Raw genomic sequence first — 25,734 nt, 5'->3', positions numbered from 1 at the left:
CATTGAGTTCCTGCCCTGGAGGGCTCCACTTGGGGAAGGCGGTCTGGCTCTAACAGAAGCAGAGTATGGTAGTCAGACTTGTTTTCTGAACATCTCTAGGTCATAGACATGCCAGAGCATAACCCTGGGCAAATGGGAGGAACCATGAGGCTGGGCAAGAGGAGAACCCTGTTCCAGACCAAGAACTCAGTCATGAGTAAGTTGTTTCACATGAGTCTGGCTTTTGTCCTGGTCTGTGCAGCACCTGTGGGCTAGCGGTTCTGTGGCTCCAAAGAGCCAGGCCAGCCTTTTCCTGGGCTGTTTTGCTACTTTTGGATTTCTTTCCTTCTTCTCATCTCATGCTTGTTTAGGATGTATGGTGTTAGGTAGATGGTCTCTGGTTACGCATCTGGGCCCTTGGGTGTGGCCACCTTAACAAAACAGGCCATTAGGTTAAATCCATTGCAATCTGTGGTTAATCCATTAAATCTGTGGTTACTTTCTTAAACTAGTAAATAGAACAGTGTGGAATTTGGTGATTTTAAAAAAAGTCAGTTTCACATAGTTTAATCTAAATACGTTTTAGTCTAACAAATCGCGATCATGGTTAAAACGTAGGGAAATTGGAAGAGGAAAATGTCCCTACAGGACTTGCCCAATGGGAGCATTGTTCTTTTACCCATTGGTAGAAGTACCGATGTCTGTCTGGGGATTCCAGTCAGACTAGTTTGAGAATCATGTCAGTACCACTTGGAGGAGCCTTCAACTATTCTGTCCTGTGGGTTTGGGGTCTCAGTAGGAGTGAATGAGGGGTGAGTCAGTAAGCATCCCGTTTGCACAAGCTGCACTTGGCCATCTGCAGTCACCACGCGCCAACCCGCTTTTCATTTCCCCTCCCCCACACTGCTCTCAGGGACCTGGCTTTCTAGGAAGGTCTGCCCCGTCCCCCTTTGGCTTTTGTCAACAGCACAGGGCCCAGGAATCATTTCTCTGAATTATATCAGAGCAATAGTTATAGTTTGCATAGACTTTTGCACAGGTAGAGGTCATATAAATGGTTTGGTTTTCTGCAGGGAAACTCTATGGAGACACAGACTACTTGGAAGAAAGGCACCGCCACCGATTTGAGGTGAGGATGTGAGCCTGTTCCTTTCGTTACTTTGCAAAGAAGGTAACAGAGAGGCCAGAACAGTAAGTTTTCTTGTCCCACCAGGTGAATCCAGTCCTGAAAAAGTGCTTGGAAGAGCAAGGCTTGAAGTTTGTTGGCCAGGATGTTGAAGGCGAGAGGATGGAGATCGTGGAGCTGGAAGGTGACTGTCTGGGGAGTGATAACTCAGTGGTCAAAGTGCAGTGAGGTTTTCTTGGTGTGGGAAAACAGAAAAATGTATGTCCCCATGTGCTGGTATCATACACACCAGCAGTCCCAGCACTTGGAGAGCTGAGAGAGGAGAATCATAAATTCTAGGTCAGCCAGGGGTACAGAGCCAGACACCATCTCAAGAAAAAGGAAAGTGTGCTGTGCTTTCTCCTGATCTGGTTTGAGGAGGCTGCAGCATCAGGGGAGGAGCTTCTGACAAGGTTCCAGAGGTGGGAGGTGCATACCTGCATACCTGTATACCTATATACCTGCATACCTGTATACCTGCATACCTGTATACCTGCATACCTGTATACCTGCATACCTGCATACAGTATCCACAGCAGCCATGAAGCATGAAGAGCTAGCTGACTCAGCACCACATCCTTTTTAGGTTTCTTGTGAACAGTGTAGTTTAGCCTGTGCCAGTCACAGGATACTCAGATGGGGCTCTGGAGAGAAGGGGCCAAGCTTTGAGTTTCACAGTGTGTAACAGTGTGACTGCTGCTTTGGGGTTCCCTTTTCCTACATTTTGATGATAGGCTTTTTCTAATACTCATTTTTTAACATCTCATCTTTTCACTTGATGCACAGAATGCTAATTGTTCCTTCTGAATTTGTGTTGCAGACCATCCGTTTTTCGTTGGAGTGCAGTATCACCCCGAGTTCCTGTCCAGGCCAATCAAGCCCTCCCCACCCTACTTTGGCCTCCTCCTGGCCTCTGTGGGGCGGCTCCCACATTACCTTCAGAAAGGTTGCCGGCTGTCACCCAGGTGGGACGCTAAGTCATCACAGTGAGGTTCTACACAGTCCTAAGAAAAAGCCATAGGTGTCAGGGCCTGGTCCTTGTGTAGGTGACCACATACTCCTCGTTATGCTGAAGGTTCCCATTCTTTTCCGGGATTTTGTTAGGCTGCCCGTCTTAGTGGCCAGGTCTCATCTTTGTAGTTTCTGGGTTCTGTTATTACTGCTGAGCATATCCTGTCCATGGCAAGTGGGTCACAACCAAGTAGGCATAGGCTCTATTCCTCTCTGAAACTGGCTTCTCTCGGTGGCTAGCATATCAGTGTTGAACTACTGAGGAAGGGCTGCATCTCTTGCAACTAGAGGAAGGAATTCCCTCCACAGCCTCACGTATGTGGTAGAGATGGTTGCCGCATGTGGGCACGTGCTGTGTATAACAGTGGCTACAAAGATGGGGAAGTAAGTCAGTCTTAGATGGGAGAGGAGTAAACTTCTCAATTCTACAGGGACACTTACAGTGACAGAAGTGGGAGCAGCTCCCCTGACTCTGAAATCACTGAACTGAAGTTTCCATCAATAAGTCAGGACTGATCTGGTAAGTAAGTGGCTTTTTCTTTTTTTTTTTTTTTAATTACTTATATGAGTACACTGTAGCTATCTTCAGACACACCAGAAGAGGGCATCAGATCCCGCTACAGATGGTTGTGAGCCACCATGTGGTTGCTGGGAATTGAACTCAGGACCTCTGGAAGAGCAGTCAGTTATCTTAACTGCTGAGCCATCTCTCCAGCCCCAGTAAGTGACATTTTTAATGTTTAGTAAAAAATAGAAAAAGTGGTTACAGACTCCCTAAGAGCTCACAGGCCAGCCAGCTTAGCTCTGACTGTGAGCTGCAATTCACAAATTGTCATCTCACAGAGAAAGCTGGAGACTGACAGGAAGATGTCTCCACTGTCAACCTCTGTCTTCCACACTCTGTGTAAGCGCACCCACAGGTGCATACACCACATGTCTCCATTGTCAGTCGTTGGGAGTTTCCTGCCCGTCAGCAGCCTTGAACCAGGCCAATGCTGTCCACAGTGTTTGTATCTGGCTGAGATGCAGGTTGCTTTAAGGCCTTGAAGGTCTGTGGATTTGCAAACAGGCTCCTGTCATTCTCCTACAGGAACAGGTCTTGTTCCCTATGCGGGCTGGCAACTATGTCTGACATTTTAATAAACATCATGTAATTATGTAATTCTAACTTTTTTTTTTAAAACAGGATGATTCTTCAAGAAAGCTTTCAACTTTTGATAGTTTATAACTATGATTTTACACCCTGGCTTTTGACACTTCTTTTAAATTATGTTTTTATTAAGATTATTTTATTATGGGGGAAAGGCATTTGGAAAACTTTGTCACTTGCATGTTCCGTCATTTATACTGGATCCTGCAACACATGTATTTGTGCCACAATACCTTTGCAGTTTGTGTGCTTCTACGATAGGAAGCAGGACTCTGGAGGGGACCTGATGGTGGCCACTGGCTGGATATCAACCTTGCTTTTCCAACCACTTGGGTCACGGTCATTGGAATGAATTGCTGTTATTTCCCTGGGGTGCCAGGACTCCAGTGCTGGGCTGTAACTGGGTGTTGCTGGGGTCTCAGTGCTGCTGAGCTTTAGGGGACTAGATGCCAGCCATGGTTGCCCTCACCATCCAGAGGGCTGTTTGGTTCTTTGGCACATCAGGCAAGCTGTGTCTGTATAAAGTGTCACATAAAAACCCTGGGTCTCTGGCTACACTTTCAGTTCCTGGGGCTGAGAAAACTCCTTGCATCAAGGGGTCAAGAAACAAGGAATTTTAGGGTAACTGGTTCTAAAGCCCTCTCTTGTGTGTGCACATTGATTTGAGGGTATGTTTTCTTCAGAATGGTGTTAGTGCAGTTGAGATGCAATTTGAAGTTATTTTCTTAATGTGACATAGCCATGGGCATGGCCATGTGCGTACAATATGGTGGCTGACTTGATGTATACTCCTAACTTAATAAATAATGTGCAACCATCGGTGTGTTTTCTCCTTTCACTGGCTGGGGTCCTTTTCCATGGGCACTGAGCTTCATAATGCCAGGGCTTCTGCTGGGCCAGCCTCAGAGAGTAGTCTGAGTATCAAACGAAGATGCAAGCCTTAGTAGCAAGTAGGATTCTCAGCAAGTCAGTTGAGTTGTCATGACATGTGCGCCACGGGATTAAAAGCCAGTTGGTGCTGTGCGCTACTTAGCAGGGAGGGAACCGTGGGCTGCCTGAGCAGGGTCCTTTGTGTACTGTAGATAAGTAAATCATACAAGGAGCCAGGCAGGTGACCATGGCTGTCCTAACCAGCTGTTTTCTCCCCCACTCTGTACTCATTCTTGACTATTCTAGAGTTCAGGCTCAGAAGTTTAAGGTCACAAGGCAGGGCTCTTTCCAAAGTGAATTATGCAGTGTTGGTGACATTGGTGTCTACTTACTTGGGCTACAGGCCTGGTTGTGTATAGGTGGAAAACATCATTCACTTGCTACAAGTTGAGGGGCATTGGAGAGGAAAATGTGTCTCGCCTATTTGCCTAATCCTACTTCAGATTCCTCTCATTCCCTGGTCCAATGTCACTGTTACCCTTGAGACCCAAAGCCCTACCCTTCTAATTCCTGTTCAAAAGCATCCTGATTTGCCTTCATTTCTGTGCGCTCACAAGCTTACTTCTGTGTGGATCCTGTCTGGCTTTGGGATGATTCTCTCTTCCCACTCAGAGAGTCAACTGCTGTTGCCGAAATAGTGAGGGCTTTGGCTGGGCGTAGAGTGCTTTGGAAGTGCCATCTCTGTTTCTCTCCTGAATAAGGTGGCCTCACTTTTGACTGATTGCCACATGCTAGCTGTCAGCAAAAGGAAGCCTACTTGGCTCCCCAGAGTTTGCCATTCTGCTGACTTTCCTGACAGACTGATGCTTGATGGTGCTAGAAGGCAGCCCTCCATGATTAGTGACTACTAGTGCATAGTTGGCTTCTCCCTCACGCCCTTAGTGCTTACCTCAGACTTTGGGGCCAAGGGCAGGTAGCAGCTGTGATCCCTGTGACCATCTGCTTTTGCAAAAAGCAGCTTCCAGAGAAGTACTTCTGAGGGTGGTGCTACCTGGACCAGAATCCAGCATGGCGCTTGGCACATATGTATATGTGGTGCCCAGAAACATTCTTCTCTCACTTTGAGTAATGGCTTTATTTTTTCATTTTTGTTTTGATTATCCTGGGGCTAGAACCCATGACTTTACTCACGCTAGTGAATGAAGAGCTCTATCACTGAGCCAAAACTCAGCCTCGGGAGTGCATTTTTTTTTTTTTTAAGATTTATTTATGTATGTGAGTACACTGTAGCTGTCTTCAGACACACCAGAAGAGGACATCAGAACTCATTACAGATGGTTGTGAGCCACCATGTGGTTTCTGAGATTTGAACTCAGGACCTCTGGAAGAGCAGTTGGAGCTCTTAACCACTGAGCCATCTCTCCAGTCCAGGAGTGCATTCTTTATGTAGCACTGGGGACAACAGTGTGTGGGTAAAGGGAGTTTCAGGATCTGTCATGAACATTTATGATCATGTCTGGTTCCTGGATGCATTCTGAGTACTGGCAAGGGTTGGGTTTTTACCTTGTTACCCAGGAAAATCCGGTCTAGAGTAGTGAATGGTCCAGGGGGTGTCCAGTGTCTGGTGAGTGGGGCATGGGTTTTCAAAGCCAGTTTATGTGTGCACATGTATCAAAGAGGATCCAATGCAGCACTCACCATCTTTTTTTTTCTTTTCTGGCCCCCACTCTGAATGAGGCCAACAACCTCAAGGAAGAGAGAGCTGATAACTGAAGGGTTTCATGGAAACCCTTCTCTTGAAAAAGGTCAATATTCCCATGATTATCTGGTAGCTCAGAGGGCAAATGTCACGATTGTCTTATTAGGTAATTGTTAGGCACCCACCACAAGCCCGCATGTGTTCTGGACACAGACTGCCTAACTGCAGCGTGTATTTTAATGGGAGAAACCATGGCATGGCTATGGAAAGAAAAAGAAGGAAGCTGGCAGGGGTGGGGGTGGGGGAGTTGCTCTTGCCTAGAATCCTAGCATCTTGGTGTGATTTGGGGGGGTGGAGTGCTGAAGCAGGAGTGACACAAGTTCAAGGCCAGCCTGGAGGGGAAGCTAAAGTCCTGCAGCTCTGAAGCAAGAGGGTTCTAGGCACAGACCACCCCGTGCAGAGGTGGGAGTGGGTTGGTTGCCGTGGCACACATGGCTGGTGTAAGGGGCAGCAGGAGGATCTAGCATAGGTGGCTTTCTTAGGAAATGTGTGTGGACAGGACAGGTGTGGCAGGATCTAGCTCTGGCTTTTGTGTCAGTGGTGAGGCAGTGGTCTTGTCTGGCTAGACCCCTCCTGTGAATGACTGTTCTGCCACAGCCAGCAAGATACCAGATACTATATGATGGTGACATAATGCCCCCTACCCACTGTCACTGTCTCACAGGTATCAAGACTGAGGCAGTTAGGCACTGTTGCCCTATGTGCTTGGTCTGAGGGCAGAGCTGTGGTGGGTGCTGGGGGTTACAGTGCTGAGGGCGTGGGCTCTGGCTCCTGAGCAGACATGGGCTGGGTATGAGATTTGTGATGCAGTAGCCTCTGGCGGCTGACCAAGAGATGACCAGGGATTCCTGTGCATGCAGCTTAAGGAGTGACGGCACGAAAGTTTTAGCAGGTTGGGTGAGAGCTGCAGGGTGCCCATTCATGCCCAGTAACTGGTTACCAAGTAGGTCCTGCTGGCTGCAAGTGGCCTTTCCAGGGTGACAGATTTCCTAGCCCACTGTAATTGGCTTAGGCAAAAGGTGCACTGAGTTGGAGTTAGAGTTACAGCCCCTTAGAGCTCAGCTCTAGAAGACGAGCCAAGTTTTCTGAAAGCAGGGCTCCTTGAGGATGTGCCAAGAGCTGTTTATTAGCTATGTTACTGTGCCCACTCTGAGGTGAACCCACATGGCTCCTGTGTGTGCAATGCTGAGAGAGGAGATGGCCCAGGTATGTTTTGTTCCAAGTCTTAGCCCCCATCCTCCTCATATCCTCACAGGACACAACAGCTGCAGGACAGTGTCTGGCGCTGCCTCAGCTGCTCCTGAAGCTGCTCCTTTTCCAGCGTTAACACATCCACCTTCTCCTCCAGCTTGCTCAGCTCGGCCGTCCACTTCTGAGGTCAGCAGCGTGGCAGTGGACAGTTAGGCTACCATTGTCTTAGGCCGTGCTCCCTCCAGGGATGGGATGCAGCCTGGGGGCCCTGACCATGCTGCTGCCTCTGACAAGGGTCTTGAGGTTGCCTGTATGCCATCCACTGGTTTGCAGCCTTTCAAGGGCTGGTGTAGGGACCTGATCACCACCTGACTACTGCCCCAGTGTAGCTCCCTTACCCTCTGCCTTCTACCATCTGGTGGTTCACTTATAGAAAGGCTTCTCCTTGGGACTCAGCCCTCCCTACCTCCTCACCAGGCTCTCCTTCAGTAAGTGCACACCCCTTTCTAGTTTCCTTATGGGATCTCAGCAGCCTAGTCCCTTGATCTCTGATCCCTTGGCCTTTCGGGTAGGTGGGGCTTTGTGCTATGGAATTGGGTACCAATTTTAAAATGACTGCTGGCACTGTTCCTTTAACCACTGAGCAGTGAATTGTGGGAGGAGGTGGCAGAGTTCCTTCTATCCAAGTCCTCCCTTCTCTAGGCTTGCCTAACACTTTGGGGTTAATGGTTGGTGGTGTCTGAGTCAGCTTGACGCCAGCCCACCTTGGCCAGATCCTCCTCACCTGCCTGCACCAGTCCTGGATGGCGCCAACTGACAGTGGGCCCTGGATGCTCCCATCACGCCTTAGAAAAACCTCCCCCTGGTCCGTCTCGTATAGCTGTGGTTCACCCTGGGCCTTGGGGGTGTGCACCGTCAGGCGGAGTACCTTGGCAGGGGCAATGGAGGCTCAGAGGTGCCACATCTGGTGGTGGTAGTCCCAGCTCCACTGGGGCAGTCCCATGCTTTGGCTCCTGAAGGCAGCCTGGTAGGCTCCTTCCCTTAAGCTCGCTCCCGTTGCTGCTTCCCACCCCGTGCTGCTCAGCAGCGTCACAGTCCTACGTGATGACCTGTAGCTCACCTTGAGAGGCACGCTGGTCATGGTTGTGCTTATGACAGGGATGAAAGTAAGGGTGTAGGCATCGGGAAAGACCTGGGGTTTGAAGCCCTGCAGGATGGAGTCTACCAGCAGGCGTGTGCGGTCCTCATCACGGTGGCTGCAGTGGATGCCCTGCACCAGGCCACTGTCCTCGACACCTACGAGCAGGCTGCCCCCTTCACTGTTGAGAAAGGCACATACGTAGCGCCGCACATGGTGCTTGAAAGCCAGGCTCAGGTACTCACCACCACCTCGCTTAAACTCCATGTTCCGTGTCTCGCTGCCAAGGAAGGCTCCCTGGAATAGCTGCTCCTGGCCCAGGATCTTCTGGTGTACAATGGCACTGTCAGAGCGCACGCCACTGGGTCGGTTCTGAGAGATCTGCCGACGCCCAGCTGAGCCCCAGTTAGGGGGAGGGTCTGCCAGTTGGGGCAGTGGTGGGCGCCTGAAGCCTGGGCTTGGGCCAGGGCTTGGGCCAGGGCTTGGGCCAGGGCTGTGGCTTGGGCTTGGACCGCTGTCGTCCTGCTGGGGTGAGGGCAAGATTGGGTGTATAGGCAAAGGCAGAAAACAGGTGACCCTACCTTAAAGGACTGCCATCTGGACCCCCATCACATTTTCCCTAGCAGTCTTCCAGGCTGAGAGCCCAATTCCATATATGTGCAAAAGCTAATGCTGGCCCAAGGGCTCAAGCCAGCTCTTGGGTTTGGTTCTTCCTTGGCACCTGCTGTAGGATGCTTGGGTGGGTAAGAAGATTGTCACTTTGAAGTTGGTAGCCAGCACGCCCATGGGCCAGTCTTTCTCTACTTGGAATGTGTAATAGGGTCCCAGGCCCAGATGTTCCTAGGAGGCATTTGGTAGCCCTGCAGTCCTCTGGGCAGAGATGCAGGTCCCTGAATTGAGGGACCCTTCCTTTGTTGTCCCTGAATGTCTGTCTGCCAGCTACTTCCTGGCTAATGAAGTCCTCTGAATCTTAGCTCTTTCTGCCCCTCCTGAGTCCCTTTGTGGCTTCTGCTTTGTCTCTAGGGCTCTGGCAGTTTGTTTCTGCATAGCCACCTCCATAGGGTCTCCACAGCCTATCAGCTTCCTCTTCCTATTCTCAGCATCAATAAAAGCCAGTTCGGTGGCCACTCCCACTTCCCAGGTCTCCGTGCCTTCACCTCTACAAGGCTTGACTCTCAGCTGGGCTGGTGCGTGGAGACGGACAGAGCCCCAGTAGCCCAGCAACTCCCATGAGAAGATGAACATAATAGGTGCACATGTATCAAAAGGTTATCCCAGAACCGCTTAGTTCCACTATTCAAGTCCATGGATTGTCCTTGGAACAGAAGACCTTGGTACTGGTAGCATAACCTTTCACCCCCGACAAAACTGGCCTGCACCCTGCTTTCCCCTGTAGATCTGGCCCAGCCTCCTTCCCTCAGTTGCCTTGGTGGCCTCCAGCCTGAGTACCAGAGATTACCTGTCCTACATCACCACCTCAACATCTTTCCTCTGCCTTCTGTGATTCTTACGTCCCCTATAAATTTGCCTCCAGTGGGCAGTGAGGACTTGCCTGTCCTTATACAGCCACCTCAATTCTGGGGCTGGCAGAGTTGGTTCTGTTCTTGGGAGGGCTTGACAAGGACAGAGCATAGGTTGTCTGCCTCAGCCTTGCTTAGTGTTTGTCAATGAACAAATGAGGTAGACCAAGGAGAAAATCAGGACTTGCTATGTTCCAGGCCCAAACCTGACTGGAATGCAAAAGGGTCCCTAAGAGTTAGTCTCCCTTTTAGCAAAAGGGTCAGATCCCTTGGGTATGCACAGTTCCTCATGCATCCACACTCAGGTCTCTTCATGCACTTCAGGGCTCACTTGGGTAAACTGCACTTACCTCCCTGTGGTGTAGGGACTCCAAGCCCTCACTCAGTACCAGCTCCTTGCCACGGGCTGTGAGCTCTTTGAGGATTAGTTGCTCCTCCAAGGCCATCTGCAGGCGCCAGGGGAGGGAGGCCAGCACTGCCTTGGGGGCAGCCACCTGTACCAGTGCATAAGTGTTCCGTGGCCGCCTCACTACCTCGATTTGCTCCCGGGCCACTGGCAGCTCCAGCCTCTCTAGGGTGTCTCGCAGCAAGCAGGCAAGCACAGGCACAGAGAACTGGGGGTTGAGGTGGCCCACGTAAAGAGTATGTGTGCTGGGAACTGCCTTGAGGCCGGAGTCCTTGGGCAGGGACTCTTTCAGAGGCAGCTCTAGCAGGGACGGTTTCCCCTGGGACACCACAGGAGACTCCCACATCTTTGTCTGCGCTGATCTCTTCCTGAGGGTCATGGTGGTCGTCCTCAGAAGGGAATCTGGTCGTCTTCACTGCTGATTGTTCCTGGGCTTGGCTCTCAGACTGGCCAGGGCTTCCCAATGGACTCACAGGTGCTGAGGCTTCTGGAAACTTGTAGACGGGCAGAGGCTAGGCAGGGTCAGAAAGAAAGGGCAGAGGGCAAGTAACCAAGTAACCCCCTTGGGTGCCTAGGAAAGAGCCAGGCGGTGCTGAGCCAGGCCTCTGGGCCTGTGGGCAGAGAAGGGATTTGCTGAAGGGTTAGGAGGAATCTTTGAGGTTTCTACCCTCTAAATATGCCTCAGTCTGTATCTAGGACCTTCTGGCTGCCTCTGGGATTTCTTGATTTCCAGAAGGTTCTTAAAAGCCTAAGAACCCTAGCAAGATGGTTAAAATGGGCCTCAGAGTAGTGGCCATAGTTCCAAACTAAGGGCTGCCTTTCCCACCGACTCTAACCTGCTAGGAGGCTAGTGTGGGTCACTGAAACTATTTAGGATTGGATTGGCAGGTTTGGGGGTTCTGGCATACAGACAACAACTATGGTCCCTCCCCATAAAAAGGGCCTTTGTATATATACATAAAACTTGAGGTAGCTCAGGAATTAGAGATAGTTCCTTGCACCTTACCTAGGCTTGGAAGCTTACACACACACACACACACACACACACACACACACACACACACACACACACACACACGTGCAAAATGAACCTTGCACTCACCCCCACACCCCCAGCCTCCAACTTAGGTGGCAGGCACCAGCAGCCTGCATCTTTCCAGACTGGATCCTTGAGGTAGTCGGAGTCCAAGAGCCACCACAGCTGCTGCAGTGGGGGCATTCAGGGCAAGCAGGAGGAGGAGGAGGAAAGAGGAGGCCTATGATCTTCATGTCCTGCTGGCTCCTGTAGGGGCATAGGAGGTGTCAACCCTGAGTTCCCATAACTCCTTGACCCAGGACACTTAGGACTTGGCATGGAGACAGAGAGAATCAGGGTCTAGGGAGTGGGCGGGGCCTGTGTAACAGCTTCTGTGATCTCATGAAGGCCAACAATGCCTTCTGGTTCAGACAAACAGGACTGAGTGCTAGAGTGTCTGCTAGACAATGTAACCAGACACAGCTACTCACCCAGGACACAGGTTGGCCATGGGGGCCCTTGGAGTAGAATCTAGAATTGAGGACCTGAAGACACTTCTTCCCTCTACGCCACCCCTCCAGCCTTCAGTGCTAACACAAGCCACCTGTTACCATCTCTTTTGGTTCTGCTGTCTAAAGTCTCCACTTCCTTCCTTGGTCCCTAATCCCCACTGAACACTGCTGACAGGATCTAGCTGCTCCCAGGATGCACCAAAATGTACATGGTGTGGTCCAGGGCTCCCCTGATACAAGGCTCCTCTCTGTGTCAAACAGACATTTCTTGTTATTGCTATCTAGAAGGAACTGAAAATCAGCCAGCCATCTTGAGGAATAGAGCTATCTACTGCTTGAGTGACATGCAGCCTCTGCCTTAGAGGGGCTTAGTTTAGGAAAGCGCTTTTTATGATTATTAGAAAACTGATTTGGGCTGGGGATTTAGCTCAGTGGTAGAGCGCTTGCCTAGCAAACGCAAGGCCCTGGGTTCGGTCCCCAGCTCCGAAAAAAAAAAGAAAAAAAAGAGAACCCAAAAGAAAACTGATTTATTACTGTCTATAATGGGAAAGAATCAGTGCACGAATCATGGCACACGTGGCTGTCAAAGGACAATTCTGGAGTTGGTTCTCTCCTTCCTCCCTTTGAATTTCGGGGATCAAACACAGGTCCCCAGGCTTGACACAGCAAACACCAAGTCCTGTTAGCTCCCAGATAAATACTTCATTACACACTTCCTACTCCTAGTATCCCTGATTACTGGGAACAAGGGGGAGGCCACAGTGACTAGTTCAATCGAGTAGCTGTTTGCCTTCCTATGGGCAGCCATTTTGAAGGCATGCCTGAACTTTTGTGGCATGTGGGGTTGGAGGCAGAGGCTTGGGCAGGGAGCTTCAGGGAAAGAGAAAGGCAATGGTGCCTAGGCAAGAAGAGGCTTAGCTCCACAAGATGGTCAAATGAGGCTCTATGAAGACTTGGCAGGTGCTAAATGGGTCACCCCTGTAGCCACACCTGTCACAGCAGTCCCACAGCTCCCACTCACACCGCAACAGTGAAGCCTGGTATGTTCCCTGGCTAGTATGTCAGGCTGCCTTGTCCTACACTGGCTGCAGACAGTTTTCTCCACCTTCTGTAAATCTGTTCCCACTGTAAGCCCATGGGCTGTATGGTCCTTGAGTGCCAGGCCCTGGTCCGTGCAGTGGATGCTATGAAGGCCTGTTTGTATTGCCTCTTTGCTCACCCCATGAAGAGGAGGATAAAGCAGCCTACTGAGGCTTCTGGGACTTGCTAGCCCTTGGACTGCTTATTGGCTTGATGAAACTGTAGTACTAACAATTGTCAACCTGACAGAGGGAAGCAACTAGGGGAGAGCCTGGGGCCTGCAAGGTGCTGTGAGCACTTGGACGTAGCCTGTTCTTTTGGACTGTGAGTCAAGAAGAGTTCCTAGGGATAATCTGGCTGAGGCTCCTTGTTCTACATGTGTCAGAGCCAAGACAAAGTGAAGGGGTAACCAACCCGCTTGCTGAGTGCTTTGGATGTCAACTGGTTAAGAAGACATAGGCATTTGTATTGGTCTTTATTTATAAACAAACTGACATAAAATAGTTCAGATGGCAGTGGGGGCAGCAGTGCTGCTGACTTGCTTAGGAGGAAGTACAGGAGCGAGGACAACCTCCAGCCTTGAGGTCCTCCATCCCACCATTGGGGCCCCGTGACCTAATAGCATCAGGCCCCATCTTTTGCAGCAATTCTGACCAGGGCAGGGAGCTGTGGGCAGGGTGAGGGGAAAACTCCATCAGAGATGAAGGCTGGGGCTACAGAGGACCCAGTGTAGGAAGAGGGACCTTCACCTTATGCTCAGTGAGCCATATACTTTGTCCATTCCAGAGAAGAAGGGCCCTAGGGCAGTGTCTTCTGAAATAGGGCCACGCTTCTCTGGAGAGGCCCTCTCTGGACCACAGAGGATGGTCTCCCTCTTCCAAAAAAAATGTTTGGTGCAAGAGAAGCATTAAGTCCAAATGCGAGAAGCAATAAATTAGCAATAAGAAAAGATTTCTTTAAAAAGGTCTGCACCATAAGTTCAGAGTCTGGGGATCCAGTGAGAAGGCATGAGCTGGGGGCCATGGGACACTATGCCAAGCCCAGGAGGTGGTAAGGGGCCTGGGTACCAGGGCCTTTCAAGGTCCTAGGGTTGGCGTCTTCCTCATCTCTTGAAAGGTGCTCAGTCTAAACTTGTGGTGAGAGGCTGGCTAGCCTTGAGAAATAAATAGAAGGGCCCGGGAGCCACAGCAGGCTAATGGGAAGAGCAGCACCAGCCCTACCCACTGTTCCCTCCTCAGTCCTTCATGGAAGGACGCATCAGGGCAGGAAGGGTAGCAGTGGTGGCTTTCCAGCCTCCTAGAGTCCTGAGGTCACCCAGAGCCCTACTACGGTGCCTGGGAGCTGGCTGGCGGCTTCCTGGGAGAAGAGTGCCTCCTGTTCAGAACTTGCCCTGCTTCAGCCGGTCAATGTGAAAGGAGAGCTTGAGGGCAGGCCCCAGCTTCAGGCCCATGTACTTCATCATCATGTCACTGCGCAGCAGGAGCAGGGCCTTGCCATCGATTTCCTGGGGTGGGGAAGAGCCACCGTCAGAGGTCTGCTTGCTCTGACTGCCTCAAGTGCCAATCAAAGACCATCCAGAGCAGTGTTAGGCACATGGTGCAGTCAGGCTTGCCTGCTCCCTCCCTGTCACTCTGAGCGCCTCTCCCAGGCAGGCACTAGAGGACAGGCTACTTGCACCTTTTCTTCTCTGCTGCTGGGGGCTGCTTTCAGTCAGTGCATCTATGCAGGCTCTATAGACACTGAGTCCAGGCCTGCTCTGGAGCCCCTGCTAACCCACCTACCTAAAAGACTAGATGGTTAGTGACAGGGGGTAGACTTTGTCTCTATGACCACAGGAAGAATGGCATCAAGCAGCAGTGGAGGTAGGGAAATGGCGTTGAGCCCTATAATTGGGGTGTGGTCAGAGAAGGAGGGCAAGAGCAATGCCTAGCATGGACCCAAGTGGTCTCTCTAAGGGACCACTGGGCTCACAGTTCAGCAGAGGACGGGGGCCCATAAAGAAGGAAGCAGGGGCCACTTGCTTAGGATTCTTTACCTTGGCTAAAGTCCTTGAATCTCATACCAATGCAGACAGGGGTAAAGCTCCCTAGAGAAAGAGCCCTGTAACCTGGAACTGAACCCCAGGCCACAAACCCGGGGAAGCGGCTCAATGCGAGCCTGTGCGGAGATGGAGGTAAGCTCAGTGCCCAGTGGGGTCTGCTTAAGAAGGCATTGTGCATTATGTTCCAATGGGCGCAGAGCAGACAGCCATGCCCGCTAAGATCTGTTGGTTACAGCACACACAGGAAGTAAGACAGAGGCACTTACATGTTTTCGGAAGAGGTCAGCATGGGATCCAAGCTGAGGATCAGCCTCCCGGACAAACTGCATCACATCCTCCACTGTCCATGAGGAGGGGTCCCGGCCACTTAGGCGAGGGGGATCTCGGCTCTCCAGGTGTCGATCTGACCCTGAAGGACAGAAGGGCACTTAGCACAGTGCATGAAACAACTTCACGTCCATGGCCTTGGAGGTGCGAGCAGACGATAGGAGGTGGCCCAGGGAATGCAGAATGTTCAAGAAGAGAAGTCACCACTTCATTCTGTAATGCAGGTCCAGCTTTTGGAAATTTTACACTGGGGCAGTGACTCACATTAAATCTGACGTAGGTATCAATGTAAGGGGACCACTTCCTAGTTTGGTGGTGGGACAGGAAGAAGTGGGTACTTATTTTTGCTTTGGCTTTGGGGAGCCAATTCCTTGGGCCTGCAGATAAACTGTGCAGCATACTCTGGGGCCTTTCCCAAGGGCTGAAGAACAGGTGGCTTCCCTACAGTCTCATGAACTAGGGTAGAATGAAACAAAACAAAACAAAACAAAACAAAACAAACAAAACAAAACATGATTGCTGCCTTGGCTGCCAGGAATCTCTATTAATTTAGGACCCTGTTTACAGCTTTTATCTCAGTGTGGCTGAAACATAGCTCTTCTTTTTCCCTGTGTGATTTGGGATCTGATTATTTTGGTCATCCACTGTTGTATATATAGCCCCTCTGCCGCATGTCTTCCCCTCTTCCTTCAGTCTCTGCAGCTCTTCAGGCAAACTCCAGCTTATTTAAGGAGGTCTTGGCTCCTAGGACCACATCAGTTTCAATGCTGAAATAAACAGCCCTCAAAGTATCTCCTGTGTTGGTTACAACCTGTTCTCCAGACAGTTGCCCTATCCCATGTATCTTTGCACCTGTAGACACCCTACGTCACACACGACCTGGGGGCAGAGCTAAGAATGGTATTCTTGCCCTACTTCCTCCTGCCTGCCTGCCTGCCTGCCCTATGGGTCTTAGGACTGAAAGCACACTAGCTGGCCAGTCTGACCTTTCCTGATGTTAAGTTTAAGGCTAGTAGAGCTTTAGCAAACCCTTCCTGCTTGTGGTCAGGCACTGAGCAGACAAGAGCAGAAGTGCTAAGAGAGCAGATGATTAGAGGATAGATACCTTCAGGGGTTTTTAAGGTGCTAAGGACTGCAAGGAGGAGGGGTCTCTGCAAGCTAGTTAGTAATTGTCCCTCTCACTACAAGTCCTTTGCGATGGCAAAAATGGAAGCAGCTCACATACTCTGGAGAGAGGAGGTGTGGTTGAGCCGTCTGTGTGCAAATATGCCCTTTGGGGCCATCCAGCTAATGCCTTTAATGAGGGCTAGGAGGTCTGTGTGTTTATTCACATATAAATACACATGCAGGTTTATACACATACACATTATACAACATACTGTTAACTGTATTGTGTTTTCCTCAAATTCCTATGTTGACATTTCTAACCCTCAACAGTGACTATATTAGGAGTTAGGGCAAAGCTCAAATTTAATAAAAAGATCAGTGTGCCTTTTATGAAGGAATCCCAAGGGGGAACACCCACCCAAGTCTGTAGGACATGCTGACACCTTCGTCTTGGTTTTCCAGCTTTTAGAACTGGGAGAAATACATTTCTGTTGTTGGTAAGCAGTTTACTTTATAGTAATTGCTACAGCAGAACAAAGGCACTAATAATTCACATATTGAATACTATTATGCACTTATGTTTGTCAGCCAACCTCCATTAGAATATAAATTCAACAGGGTGGGTGGCAGAAGTTTTAATCTGTGTGACAGCCAGAGAGGCACTCATGAAATGACATCTGAGCACAGACCTGAAGCAGCAGAACAGTTGGCATGTTTAAGATTAGCAGGAAGGGAACAAGGCAGAAACAATGGGAGGCAACATGTGAGGTGACATGTGAGGTGATGCCTGTGAGGTGACTCATGAGGCCACGTGTTTGCTTACTGAGGGGAAGAGGGCAGGGTGGTGAAGATAGAGAACCATGTGTATCACTGACAACTGCTGACTGCTCAGGTAGCTTTGCTAGATGAGTGAGGTACTAACCCGGGAGAAGGCTCACTTACAGTCTGCTGAGAATAGGTGTTCAGGGCAAGGGGAGTCTTGGTGATAGTCTAGGTGACAGACACCACATAGTACACTGCAGAGATAGTCAGGAGAGCAGCTGGATCTAAGAACAGCAGTCTACAAGTTAGGAGACCTACTGTTCTCAGCTCCTGTGACCTCTAAAACAGCACTTGAAGGAGGTGTTAACCCCATCTTCAGCATAGAAAGGAGGGTCAGAGGCCAGTGAGGTGAAGTGACTAGCTTAAGACTACCTAGCTAAGGAGGAGACGAGTTAGTGCCTTATCCTTGACTTGCCCTGTTCCTTTTTCTGTAGAGAGCTGAGCTCAGTGTCCTCACCTCCACACTTAGAGAAGGCAGACTATACCAGTGCGAGGATGACAGGATCAGGTAGAGCACATCTATAAGGGAGCAGGGTAGCATACATATGTCTGATCTTCTGAATTAATGAAATAAAACTCGAATTCCTTTTTGACACAAGCAATCTACAGCTCATCAGGTAAACTCCTCCAGCCTTAGAGGTTCTTCATGGACAAAAGAGTTGAGTATAACCTGGCACAAGGACTCATGATATGTTTAAAGAGGGGAGAGCTGATACCACAGTACCATCTGGGCTAAGAAGAGAGAGCCATCACAATGCATCCCTACCAGGACCAGACCCTGCCTTGGTGGAGATGAAAATCACAGTAGCTCCCCACATACCTGGGGAATGATTTAGTTTCCAAAATGATTCCACATCCCTTCTTTCCCTTGTTCCTTTTAACACTCCTGTGGAAAGACCAGGTTGATATGAGAATTTCCATTCTTCATGGGGAGCACTTTGCACATAAGAGACCTGAGGTGAGAGAGACAACTTATCCATGTCTCAAGGCAAGGGAATTGAGGGAGCCATGTCTCTGCTCCATCTCTGCTTGGCATCTCTTTCTGCTTCATTTCCCCTTGCTAGGCTGGGGTATAACACGGGCTGCTGCTTCTGTCTCAGTCTTCATGACGTCTCTCACATAAAGGCATCTTTTACTTTTTGTTACTGGGATCGTTTTGTTTTTCTACACTTTGCATACTCTGGGCTCAGGGAGGCTAGGGTTTGAGCATAGTACATCTGCTTGGCTTCTTGTTGGTATTTCTAGATCACCTTCCTATGAAACGCCTGTGTTTCGAAGCTAAACTTACATATCCGACCATCTCTTCTTTCTGAGCACTACTATTTATCAACAAAGCTGTGTTACATTCCCATTTTTGGTGCATGACTCACTACTTTCTGTTCCACCCCAGTTCCTTCTGGGGGCAATCCACTAAACTCTCACACCTCCAGTGACGGTCACCTCTCTTCTACTTCACATACCTACTGCGCTAAGATGCTTATCAGCATTTGGAACAAATTGCGTCAGGATTTTAACCATGGCCTTCTGTGATACCAACTGCTCATCTTTTGAGCTCTGTCGAGATGGATCCCAGAGCTGTTATGCTATAATGCTTAGCTTCCAATGATCCCCACAGCGCTTCTTCCAGCTCTGCTGAACTCTACACGTTGTCCTCCTTCCTGCTCCTTGTCTTACTAGTACACCATAAAAAGACAGTTGACTTCCAAACTGTCTTGTCTTACCTCCTACAGGAGACTCTAAGAAACAAAAGAAATCCACAGCTCTCACAAGCTAATCTCCACCACAGCTGGCCTCCTGAATTTCTGGCAGACATTCTATTCTTTACCCACTGTGTCTCATTGTCTGTATGAATGGTCTCATCTTTCAGTACTCCTAAAGCCCTCCCTGTTCAGTCCTGTCTCTGTTCACTGCTGGCAGTCTTCTTCCTGTATCCTCTAACCCATCTGCCTGTGCTCTGGACGCTGACTACTTCCCACCATTCCTTTCTTCTTGGCTACAGTCTTAACCCCCCCCCCCCCCAGTCCCAGTCGTCTCTGGACAGCTATGCTCAGTGCTCGACTCGGGAACAATTCCTTTACACTCACAGGATCTTTCATCTGTCTTTATTTTGATCAAATTCTCCCTTCATATTTGCTCAACTCATGGCAGTACCCTCCCCATGTCTCTTGATAAGATCACCAACTACCTACCAGTTACCGAGTTGTGCAGATATTCCTCAGGTCTGCCACTAAACATTCTTGGAGTGTCCAACCACCACCCAACCAGTTCCCCCCTTCTCCTCCCACTGGGTACCTTTCCTCCTGTGTAAGCCCCTGCTCCTGCTCCCACTTTTCCAACTTTGCCTACTAGGCACCCATTTTGGTAAGCTGTTCCTTTCTTCCCACTTTTCCTTCTGGGAACTCATTTACGTATAAAGTTTCAACAGTAACTGATGTCCCCGTGACTCCCAAACACTCAACTCCAGCACTGCACTCTTCCTGTAAATCTGACCTGCACTAGCTGCTGTCTGCTGTGCATCTCCAAGATGACTAAAGCTCCCCTCCCTTCCATCTCTTGGTCTTCTGTAGTGAATGGCACACCATTCAGCAAACTGCATCTAGATATCTCAACCTAGGGGACAGTTCCCACTCCCTCCTTCCTCACTATCTTCAGGCTTTTCTAAATTGATCTAGTGAGTAGTTTCACATCTAACAATGCCCTAATTTTTAGGCCTTTCTCACTTCTGTTCTGGCCCATTCTTTCTAGTCTTGTCCCTCCAGTTCAGGTTCAGGCCAGCACTCCATTATTCAGACAGAATTCTGTTTGTGTCTTGCCTCTGATCAGCTACCACTGGTGGCCTAGCTCTGCTAGGCTGATCAACTCCAAACTTTTTAGTTTGAAGTTTTCCCACAATAAAAGCCCTGACCTTTGACATTATGTTTCAGCAATACCAAAGCCATACAGCTCTGATACGACCCATTCTCCTCTACCTTTAGCCCCATTCTGTTCTTCCTGGAAAGTTGTCTCTGTTCCCCAGATGAGACATGGCCATCCATCTAGTCTCAAACAAGATGCCACCCTCCAAAGAAGTGGGCCTTGAAGGCACAGTTGGGATTAGCTGTCCCTTTCTGCAATTTCACACTATCAATTATATATCTTTATTGCTTTGCATGTATCTTTTTAAAGTGTATCTCCTGTATACATTTGAAAAAAAGTAATTTGTATTACAAAAGACAGATGTATCCAATAAACAGTTAAAAGCTGGAAGAACAATCCCTTCCCCCTGTCCCTTTTAGTTCTAGGTCTTTGGCTCCCAATTTATGGCTTTGTTTTTTTTTTTTAAAACCAAGCCCAGAACACCAATAATATCCCAGGTGTCTGGGCAAGGTACAAAAGTGAGTCCCCAGTCCTAACACCCAGTAGGGCAGCAAAACTAGTTTCTCTTAGTACTCTTTGATCCCAGGAACAAGGGAAGAAGAAAGGGCAAGGAGTCACGAGGGCCAGAGAGCCCCTGGTCAGCTTACCCCGAGAGCAGAGCCTGCGCACAGCAGAGACAGTGCTCAATGGAAGGCCACAGGAGGGAAGCAAGGGCCGATAGCCAGGAGTCCGGAGGGTCTGGGACGTGCTGACGAGGTTGGCAGGCTTCAAGGCAGAGTCCATCAGGTCTGAGTGTGTCTCCAAGGACCTCGTCAGGCTATTGCCCAGGACAAAGGTTTCACCTGGAAAGTAATAAAACCAGAGGTAAAGTAGGAAGTGGCTTGGAGGGACTGGCAGAGTGCTGGCTCCAGATTCCTTCCCGAGGGAACAAGAGGCAGCAAGACATAAAGCTCTACAAGGACTCAGGGGGCCTGGGTATCAATCATGGCTCCTGGCTCAGGAGCACAGGACTTAGATTCCTTTCTGGACTCTGTTCTCTCTAGACTATTCCTCTTGGCCTGAGATAGTAGTTGGCCTTTTCTGGATAAGGACAACTTAAAAGGAAGTAGAGTTACTTTAGGTGGGAGGCAATTCCTTGGTCCTAAGATCTAGCCATAGGGTAAGGGCTGTGGGAAGGATGTGAATGCTCAGAGGAGGGGTGTGTGTGTGTGTGTGTGTGTGTGTGTGTGTGTGTGTCGCGCGCGTGTGCCCATTCACACACGTGTGGAGGTCAGAGGACACTCAATGTCTTCCTCTGGCATTTTCTGCTTGGTTCCCTTGTCATAGGATTTGTCACTGAGCCCAGAGTTCACTGTTTTTTGGACTAAACTGGCTGGCTAGTGAGATCCCAAGATCTGCCTGTCCTTGGTCCCCAGTGTTGGAGTTACAAGGACATACAACCACAACCACTTTTTAATGTGGGTAGTAGGGATTCAAATTCAAATCCTCACAATTTCAGAGCAAGTGCTTTTAATTACCAAGTCAGTAAATCCTCATGTGAGGATTCTTTAGAAGCAGGTGCTGATCAGCAAGACACCTCAGAAATGCTCCATGACACCTGATTAAAGGCCTGTTTGCAGAGACCCTGTTCCTTCAATGCCTCTGACTTACTGTCCTGACCCTGTTCTACAGAAACATTCCAAGGAATCTGGGGAGCTCAGGCACTGGGACCAGGATCAGGGTAAGAACTCGACTCTGACACTTAGCAGAATGCTTCTCACTACATCGTAGGAAACCCTGAAGAAGTTTATCCATACACAGGGAGCCTTCCAAGGGGACATCTGAAAGTCTTTTTTTTTTTTTTTTTTTTTTCCAGGAGCTGGGGACCGAACCAAGGGCCTTGTGCTCCCCAGGCAGGCGCTCTACCGCTGAGCTAAATCCCCAACCCCACATCTGAAAGTCTTTGCGAAGGGAATCTCTTGACAATTCTGCACCTCTATGGCCAATATCAGGCAGTGGAGTCCTGTCACCAGGCCCTGGAACCTAAAGCTGAGACCAGACCTAAAGCTTAGGATGGTGTGCTGGCTAGTCTCATGCCAGCTTGATACACGACAGACTTTCAGTTGAAATGCCTCCATAAGATCTAGCTGTGGGTGGTGCCACTCCTGGGCTGGTGGTCCTGGGTTCTATAAAGCAGGCTGAACAAGCCATGCAATGCTCTCTAGGTTCAGTGACTTCTGCTTGACAAAGAACACCCTCCCCTACCCCACGACTGGCTGCTATTCTCTTAGAGGATTTTTGGCAATCATGTCACTGTTGAGAGTACTAATGGCTAAAATGCCCTCCCTTCCTTTAAAGCTGAAATCTGTCTTCTTACAAATCCTCCCCTACGTTCTACTCTCTGTACTCTGAGTCCTCCCTGCCTTTCCAGGCTCCCCTAGGAGTATTTATTACCTGTGACTTTTCTCCATACTCCTTCTCCACCCTTTCACCTTTCCTCACTCCCTTGCTGGCTACCTTCCACCAGGAATGCTCATAGCAACCTTTTTGCAGTAAGATTGGGAGAAGAGCTGCCTTTTATTGATGGTGTGTGCAGAGAGCAAGGGCCTCGCCTCTGCCCACTAACATACAAAGAGCAGTGGCACACCCTCATTTCTCCAACATCACAGCAGGAAAGCCAATTTACATTAAAGCTTTATAGTTAGAGATTTTCTATCTCTGTCTGAATAGATAAGCAAGCTGACTCCCAGGAACAAGGGCACTGAGGATGGATGGATGATCCTGCAGAAACAACCCAAGTCTTTGAGTCCTAGAACAAATGCACAAATTCCCCTAACACGTAGCAGCCAGCAAATCTCAAAACAGCAGATCTAGAAGTTAATGCAAGGTAGATTCCAATCATAGCCAGTGTGTCTATCCATAATAACTAGCTGAATTAAAATAAATTTCCTGACTCATATTGCCATTTTTGTAAGGGATCCAAAGGAACTCCTTCCTTTAGCTCCCACATGCCTGGTACTCGACAGAACCCATTGACTCTGCAGAAGGGACTCAGCTGCTAATCTGCCCTCACCCACGAGACCTCTCAGCCGCTGTCTTTTATGCTCTTTGCTGATCAGAAGTGGCTGGGCTGGAGCATCTCAGATCCGTGCTCTTAGCCACATGCCTTTCCCTCTCAGCTTCAGAATGCAGGGGCTCAGTCTGTCTTACCGCTGTCTCCCAAAATCCAGCATAGAATCGGGCAAAGAGTGAGGATTTAATAAATGTTTGATGACCTAAAGCTAAAACACATGGACTGGGTCCTTCAAAATGCCAATGCAATCAGAGGAGGCAGAAAGAGTAGAGAAGAGCTCTATGTAAGGGAAGTTTAAGAGACAGGACAGTAAAAGGCACCGCATGAGCTCTTACTGGATCCTGGATTATAGAAAACAAAACAAAACAAACAAAAACAGCTACACAAGACATCATTGAGACAACTGGGGAAATTCTGATCTGGATGGTATAGTAGCCCAGGAATATTTTATTTATATTAAATTTATTTTCTTTTTAAAGCTGTATTTATTTATTTTATTTATATATGTGCATTCACTGTAGCTGTCTTCAGACACACCAAAAGAGGGCATCAGATCCCATTACAGATGGTTGTGAACCATGATGTAGTTGGTAGGAATTGAACTCAGGACCTTTGGAAGAGCAGCTAGTGAGTGTTATTAACTGCTTAGCCATTTCTCTGGTTCCTGCATTAAATTTCTTAAACACAAAAATTAATGTCCTTCCTTTTGCCCTTCTACCACCTTCTTGTCTTTCTCTTCTTCCCTCTTCTCTCTCTTTCCAATGTAGGGTTTTACTGTGTACCAGGCTACCCTTTAACTTGTGAACCTTTTGCCTCAAATTCCTGCAGGCTGGGATTACAGGTATGTGCCTAAGTTCTATGCTCCTTAAAAGAGGTATGCAGAAAAATATTTCACTTGTTAGCTGGGCTGTGGTGGCACTCGGGGAGGCAGAGTCAGGTGGATCTGTGAGTTCAAGGGAAGCCTGGTCTACAGTTAGTTCCAGTACAGCCAGGGTTACACAAAGGAATCCTATCTTGAAAAACCAAAACAAACAAGACAAAAATTTCACTTGCAGTTAATTCTTGTGTGTTAAATAAACAGAAGACATATCATGGATATGTATTAAATACATAGATACAAATATATGTGTGAACAGCGAAACAGTAAATACTGCAAAAGTTAGAAGTAACTCTTGGTGAAGGACTCATTTTACTTTTGTTGTTGTAACTTTTCTGTAGGTTTGCAAGTTTCCAAAATAATAGCAGTGAAAACAGTCAGTCTCAGTTTAGGTAGGGAAGCTTAAAAGGAGATGGACTTTCCATGGCTTGCTGTTACATAATAAGTACGTGGTTAGCCAAGCCAAGTCCAGAGAGGTAGGGCACTATGATGGTACACAGATGGGCACCAGGGGCACCACACTGGTAGAAATGTATGATTAGGCAGGGTTGCAGGAATGGAACAAAACAGAATAAAAAAAGCCAAACAGGTTCAAGGGAAAAGCAAAAGAAAGCTATGGGTACTGATGGAGCTCTCTGAAGAGGGTGGGTAAGTAACCAGAAAAATATAGGTGCCAACGAGGTATCAGAGGCAGAGAAGACAAGCTACAGAGTGAGGAGTCAGAAGTCTAGACAAAGCCCTGGCTTGTCTGGGCACAGTTAAAGCTGCTTCTAAGAAGCAAACAGAAGGCAGGATGCAACTAGACAGCACACTGAAAACCTTCCACGAGGAACAGCTTGGTGAGCAGAGAGGCTCAGAGTTGGTGCAGCCTGTCTCACATGGGGTCGAGGGAGGACACAGTAACAGCTGGAAAGGACACCCCTGCTCTTTGTCACGACTAGAGGCCCATTGTGGGCGTGTCCCCCGCAGCCTCTGAGTACTACTGCTGCTGTACTTTCCCAGTTCATGAGGGGCAGTGTTCTATGGAAACATTCTGAGTTTCTTTCCTTTGAGCAGCTGCCCTTCTGAACATGCCGCTCCCTCTCATGCACATCCTCTTCAGATTTCCAGTTAGGCCTCTAGTTAGGGAAACAGCCCAGGGCTCCCACATGGCAATGGCTGGGAATATTTAACACTTTGTCTTTGTACCAACTCCAGTCTATCCAATACAACGTTCTAACTGAATGACTGTTCTTATAGGTTCTGATGTTAAAAAAAATACAAATAAAAAGCAATTTAGAATAGGTAGTTTAAGAAGTATCCTCTGAAGAAAAGAACAACCTGAGAGGCCTGGTACAGCTGCAGGGACCAGATGTTTGGTTAACATGCAGGCAAATGAGTAGTGTAGGTATCTTTTCACCCCAAATTACATAAGCAATTCTCATTTGTTGCAGAAGTATAGAGGGGTCAGAAGAGACTGGTGTGTGCTCTCTTCCCTGGGTACATTCTCCATAAGTAATACTTCCGTCAGAAGTCTTTTCATTAAGACTTCGATGAAAAGGCAACAGGAAAGGGAGTGTGGGAATGAGACTCCTGCAGAGGCCCCCAGAGCACCTTTCAGATTCCTGCACCCCAAGATAGACAGAGTAGCCCCAGGTTGACAGCACCTCCTCTCTACTAAAGAGCATCACAGGTGTCTTTTAAAGAACAATCCTCCTCCTTAACAGCCACCTACCTCTCTATGTTTGGACCAAGCTTTCTTCCCTCCCTCGTTCTGTGTCCAGTATTCCAGATCAGAGATGCTGAGCTCCTCTCATTCTTCAAGCTCGGTTAGGAAGTGCTTAGTCACTGACCTAGCCACGTGGCATCCGCTTTCT

General features: G+C 48.8%; 3 protein-coding genes across 15 annotated transcripts in view; 1 reads left to right on the top strand and 2 right to left on the bottom strand.

Annotated features, from left to right (window-relative positions):
* Ctps1 (CTP synthase 1) overlaps positions 1 to 25,734 on the top strand; it is a 68,093-nt gene that overhangs the window by 26,069 nt on the left and 16,290 nt on the right. For 2 of the 5 annotated variants that reach the window (XM_063287746.1, XM_006238781.5), the window contains exons 14-19: positions 100 to 196; positions 1,053 to 1,108; positions 1,193 to 1,289; positions 1,965 to 2,109; positions 2,587 to 2,675; positions 3,342 to 4,122. In XM_063287746.1, coding sequence (XP_063143816.1) covers positions 100 to 196; positions 1,053 to 1,108; positions 1,193 to 1,289; positions 1,965 to 2,109; positions 2,587 to 2,671 — 480 coding nt within the window. In that variant the 3' untranslated portion in view covers positions 2,672 to 2,675; positions 3,342 to 4,122. Of the gene's footprint in view, positions 1 to 99; positions 197 to 1,052; positions 1,109 to 1,192; positions 1,290 to 1,964; positions 2,110 to 2,586; positions 2,676 to 3,341; positions 4,125 to 25,734 lie in introns of those variants that run through there. The other 3 variants (XM_063287747.1, XM_063287748.1, NM_001134873.1) reach the window with 2 other exon arrangements.
* Slfnl1 (schlafen-like 1) lies at positions 7,041 to 11,512 on the bottom strand. 2 transcript variants are annotated; one of them, NM_001024347.1, is made up of 5 exons: positions 11,292 to 11,512; positions 10,134 to 10,701; positions 8,246 to 8,788; positions 7,910 to 8,053; positions 7,041 to 7,306 (listed from the first exon to the last, which is right to left on the bottom strand). In NM_001024347.1, exons 2-5 carry the CDS (start codon positions 10,566 to 10,568, stop codon positions 7,184 to 7,186), a joined length of 1,245 nt encoding a protein of 414 aa, NP_001019518.1. In that variant the 5' UTR covers positions 10,569 to 10,701; positions 11,292 to 11,512; the 3' UTR covers positions 7,041 to 7,183. The 2 variants fall into 2 exon arrangements, with proteins under 2 accessions (NP_001019518.1, XP_063144325.1); XM_063288255.1 differs by lacking the exon at positions 11,292 to 11,512 and having other exon boundaries at positions 8,246 to 8,785.
* The window catches only part of Scmh1 (Scm polycomb group protein homolog 1), a 124,767-nt gene continuing 112,287 nt past the window's right edge, over positions 13,255 to 25,734 (bottom strand). For 3 of the 8 annotated variants that reach the window (XM_039110303.2, XM_039110300.2, XM_063287982.1), the window contains 4 exons: positions 20,597 to 20,791; positions 17,914 to 17,979; positions 15,104 to 15,246; positions 13,255 to 14,300 (listed from right to left, as the gene is read on the bottom strand). In XM_039110303.2, the coding sequence (XP_038966231.1) occupies positions 14,175 to 14,300; positions 15,104 to 15,246; positions 17,914 to 17,979; positions 20,597 to 20,791 (530 nt within the window). In that variant the 3' untranslated portion in view covers positions 13,255 to 14,174. Of the gene's footprint in view, positions 14,301 to 15,103; positions 15,247 to 17,913; positions 17,980 to 20,596; positions 20,792 to 25,734 lie in introns of those variants that run through there. The other 5 variants (XM_039110302.2, XM_063287983.1, XM_063287984.1 and 2 more) reach the window with 3 other exon arrangements.

Source organism: Rattus norvegicus, chromosome 5, assembly GCF_036323735.1.
Source record: "Rattus norvegicus strain BN/NHsdMcwi chromosome 5, GRCr8, whole genome shotgun sequence".
Lineage (NCBI taxonomy): Eukaryota > Metazoa > Chordata > Mammalia > Rodentia > Muridae > Rattus > Rattus norvegicus.
Note: the sequence above shows the minus strand (reverse complement) of the source record. Positions and strands in the feature narration are given on the sequence as shown.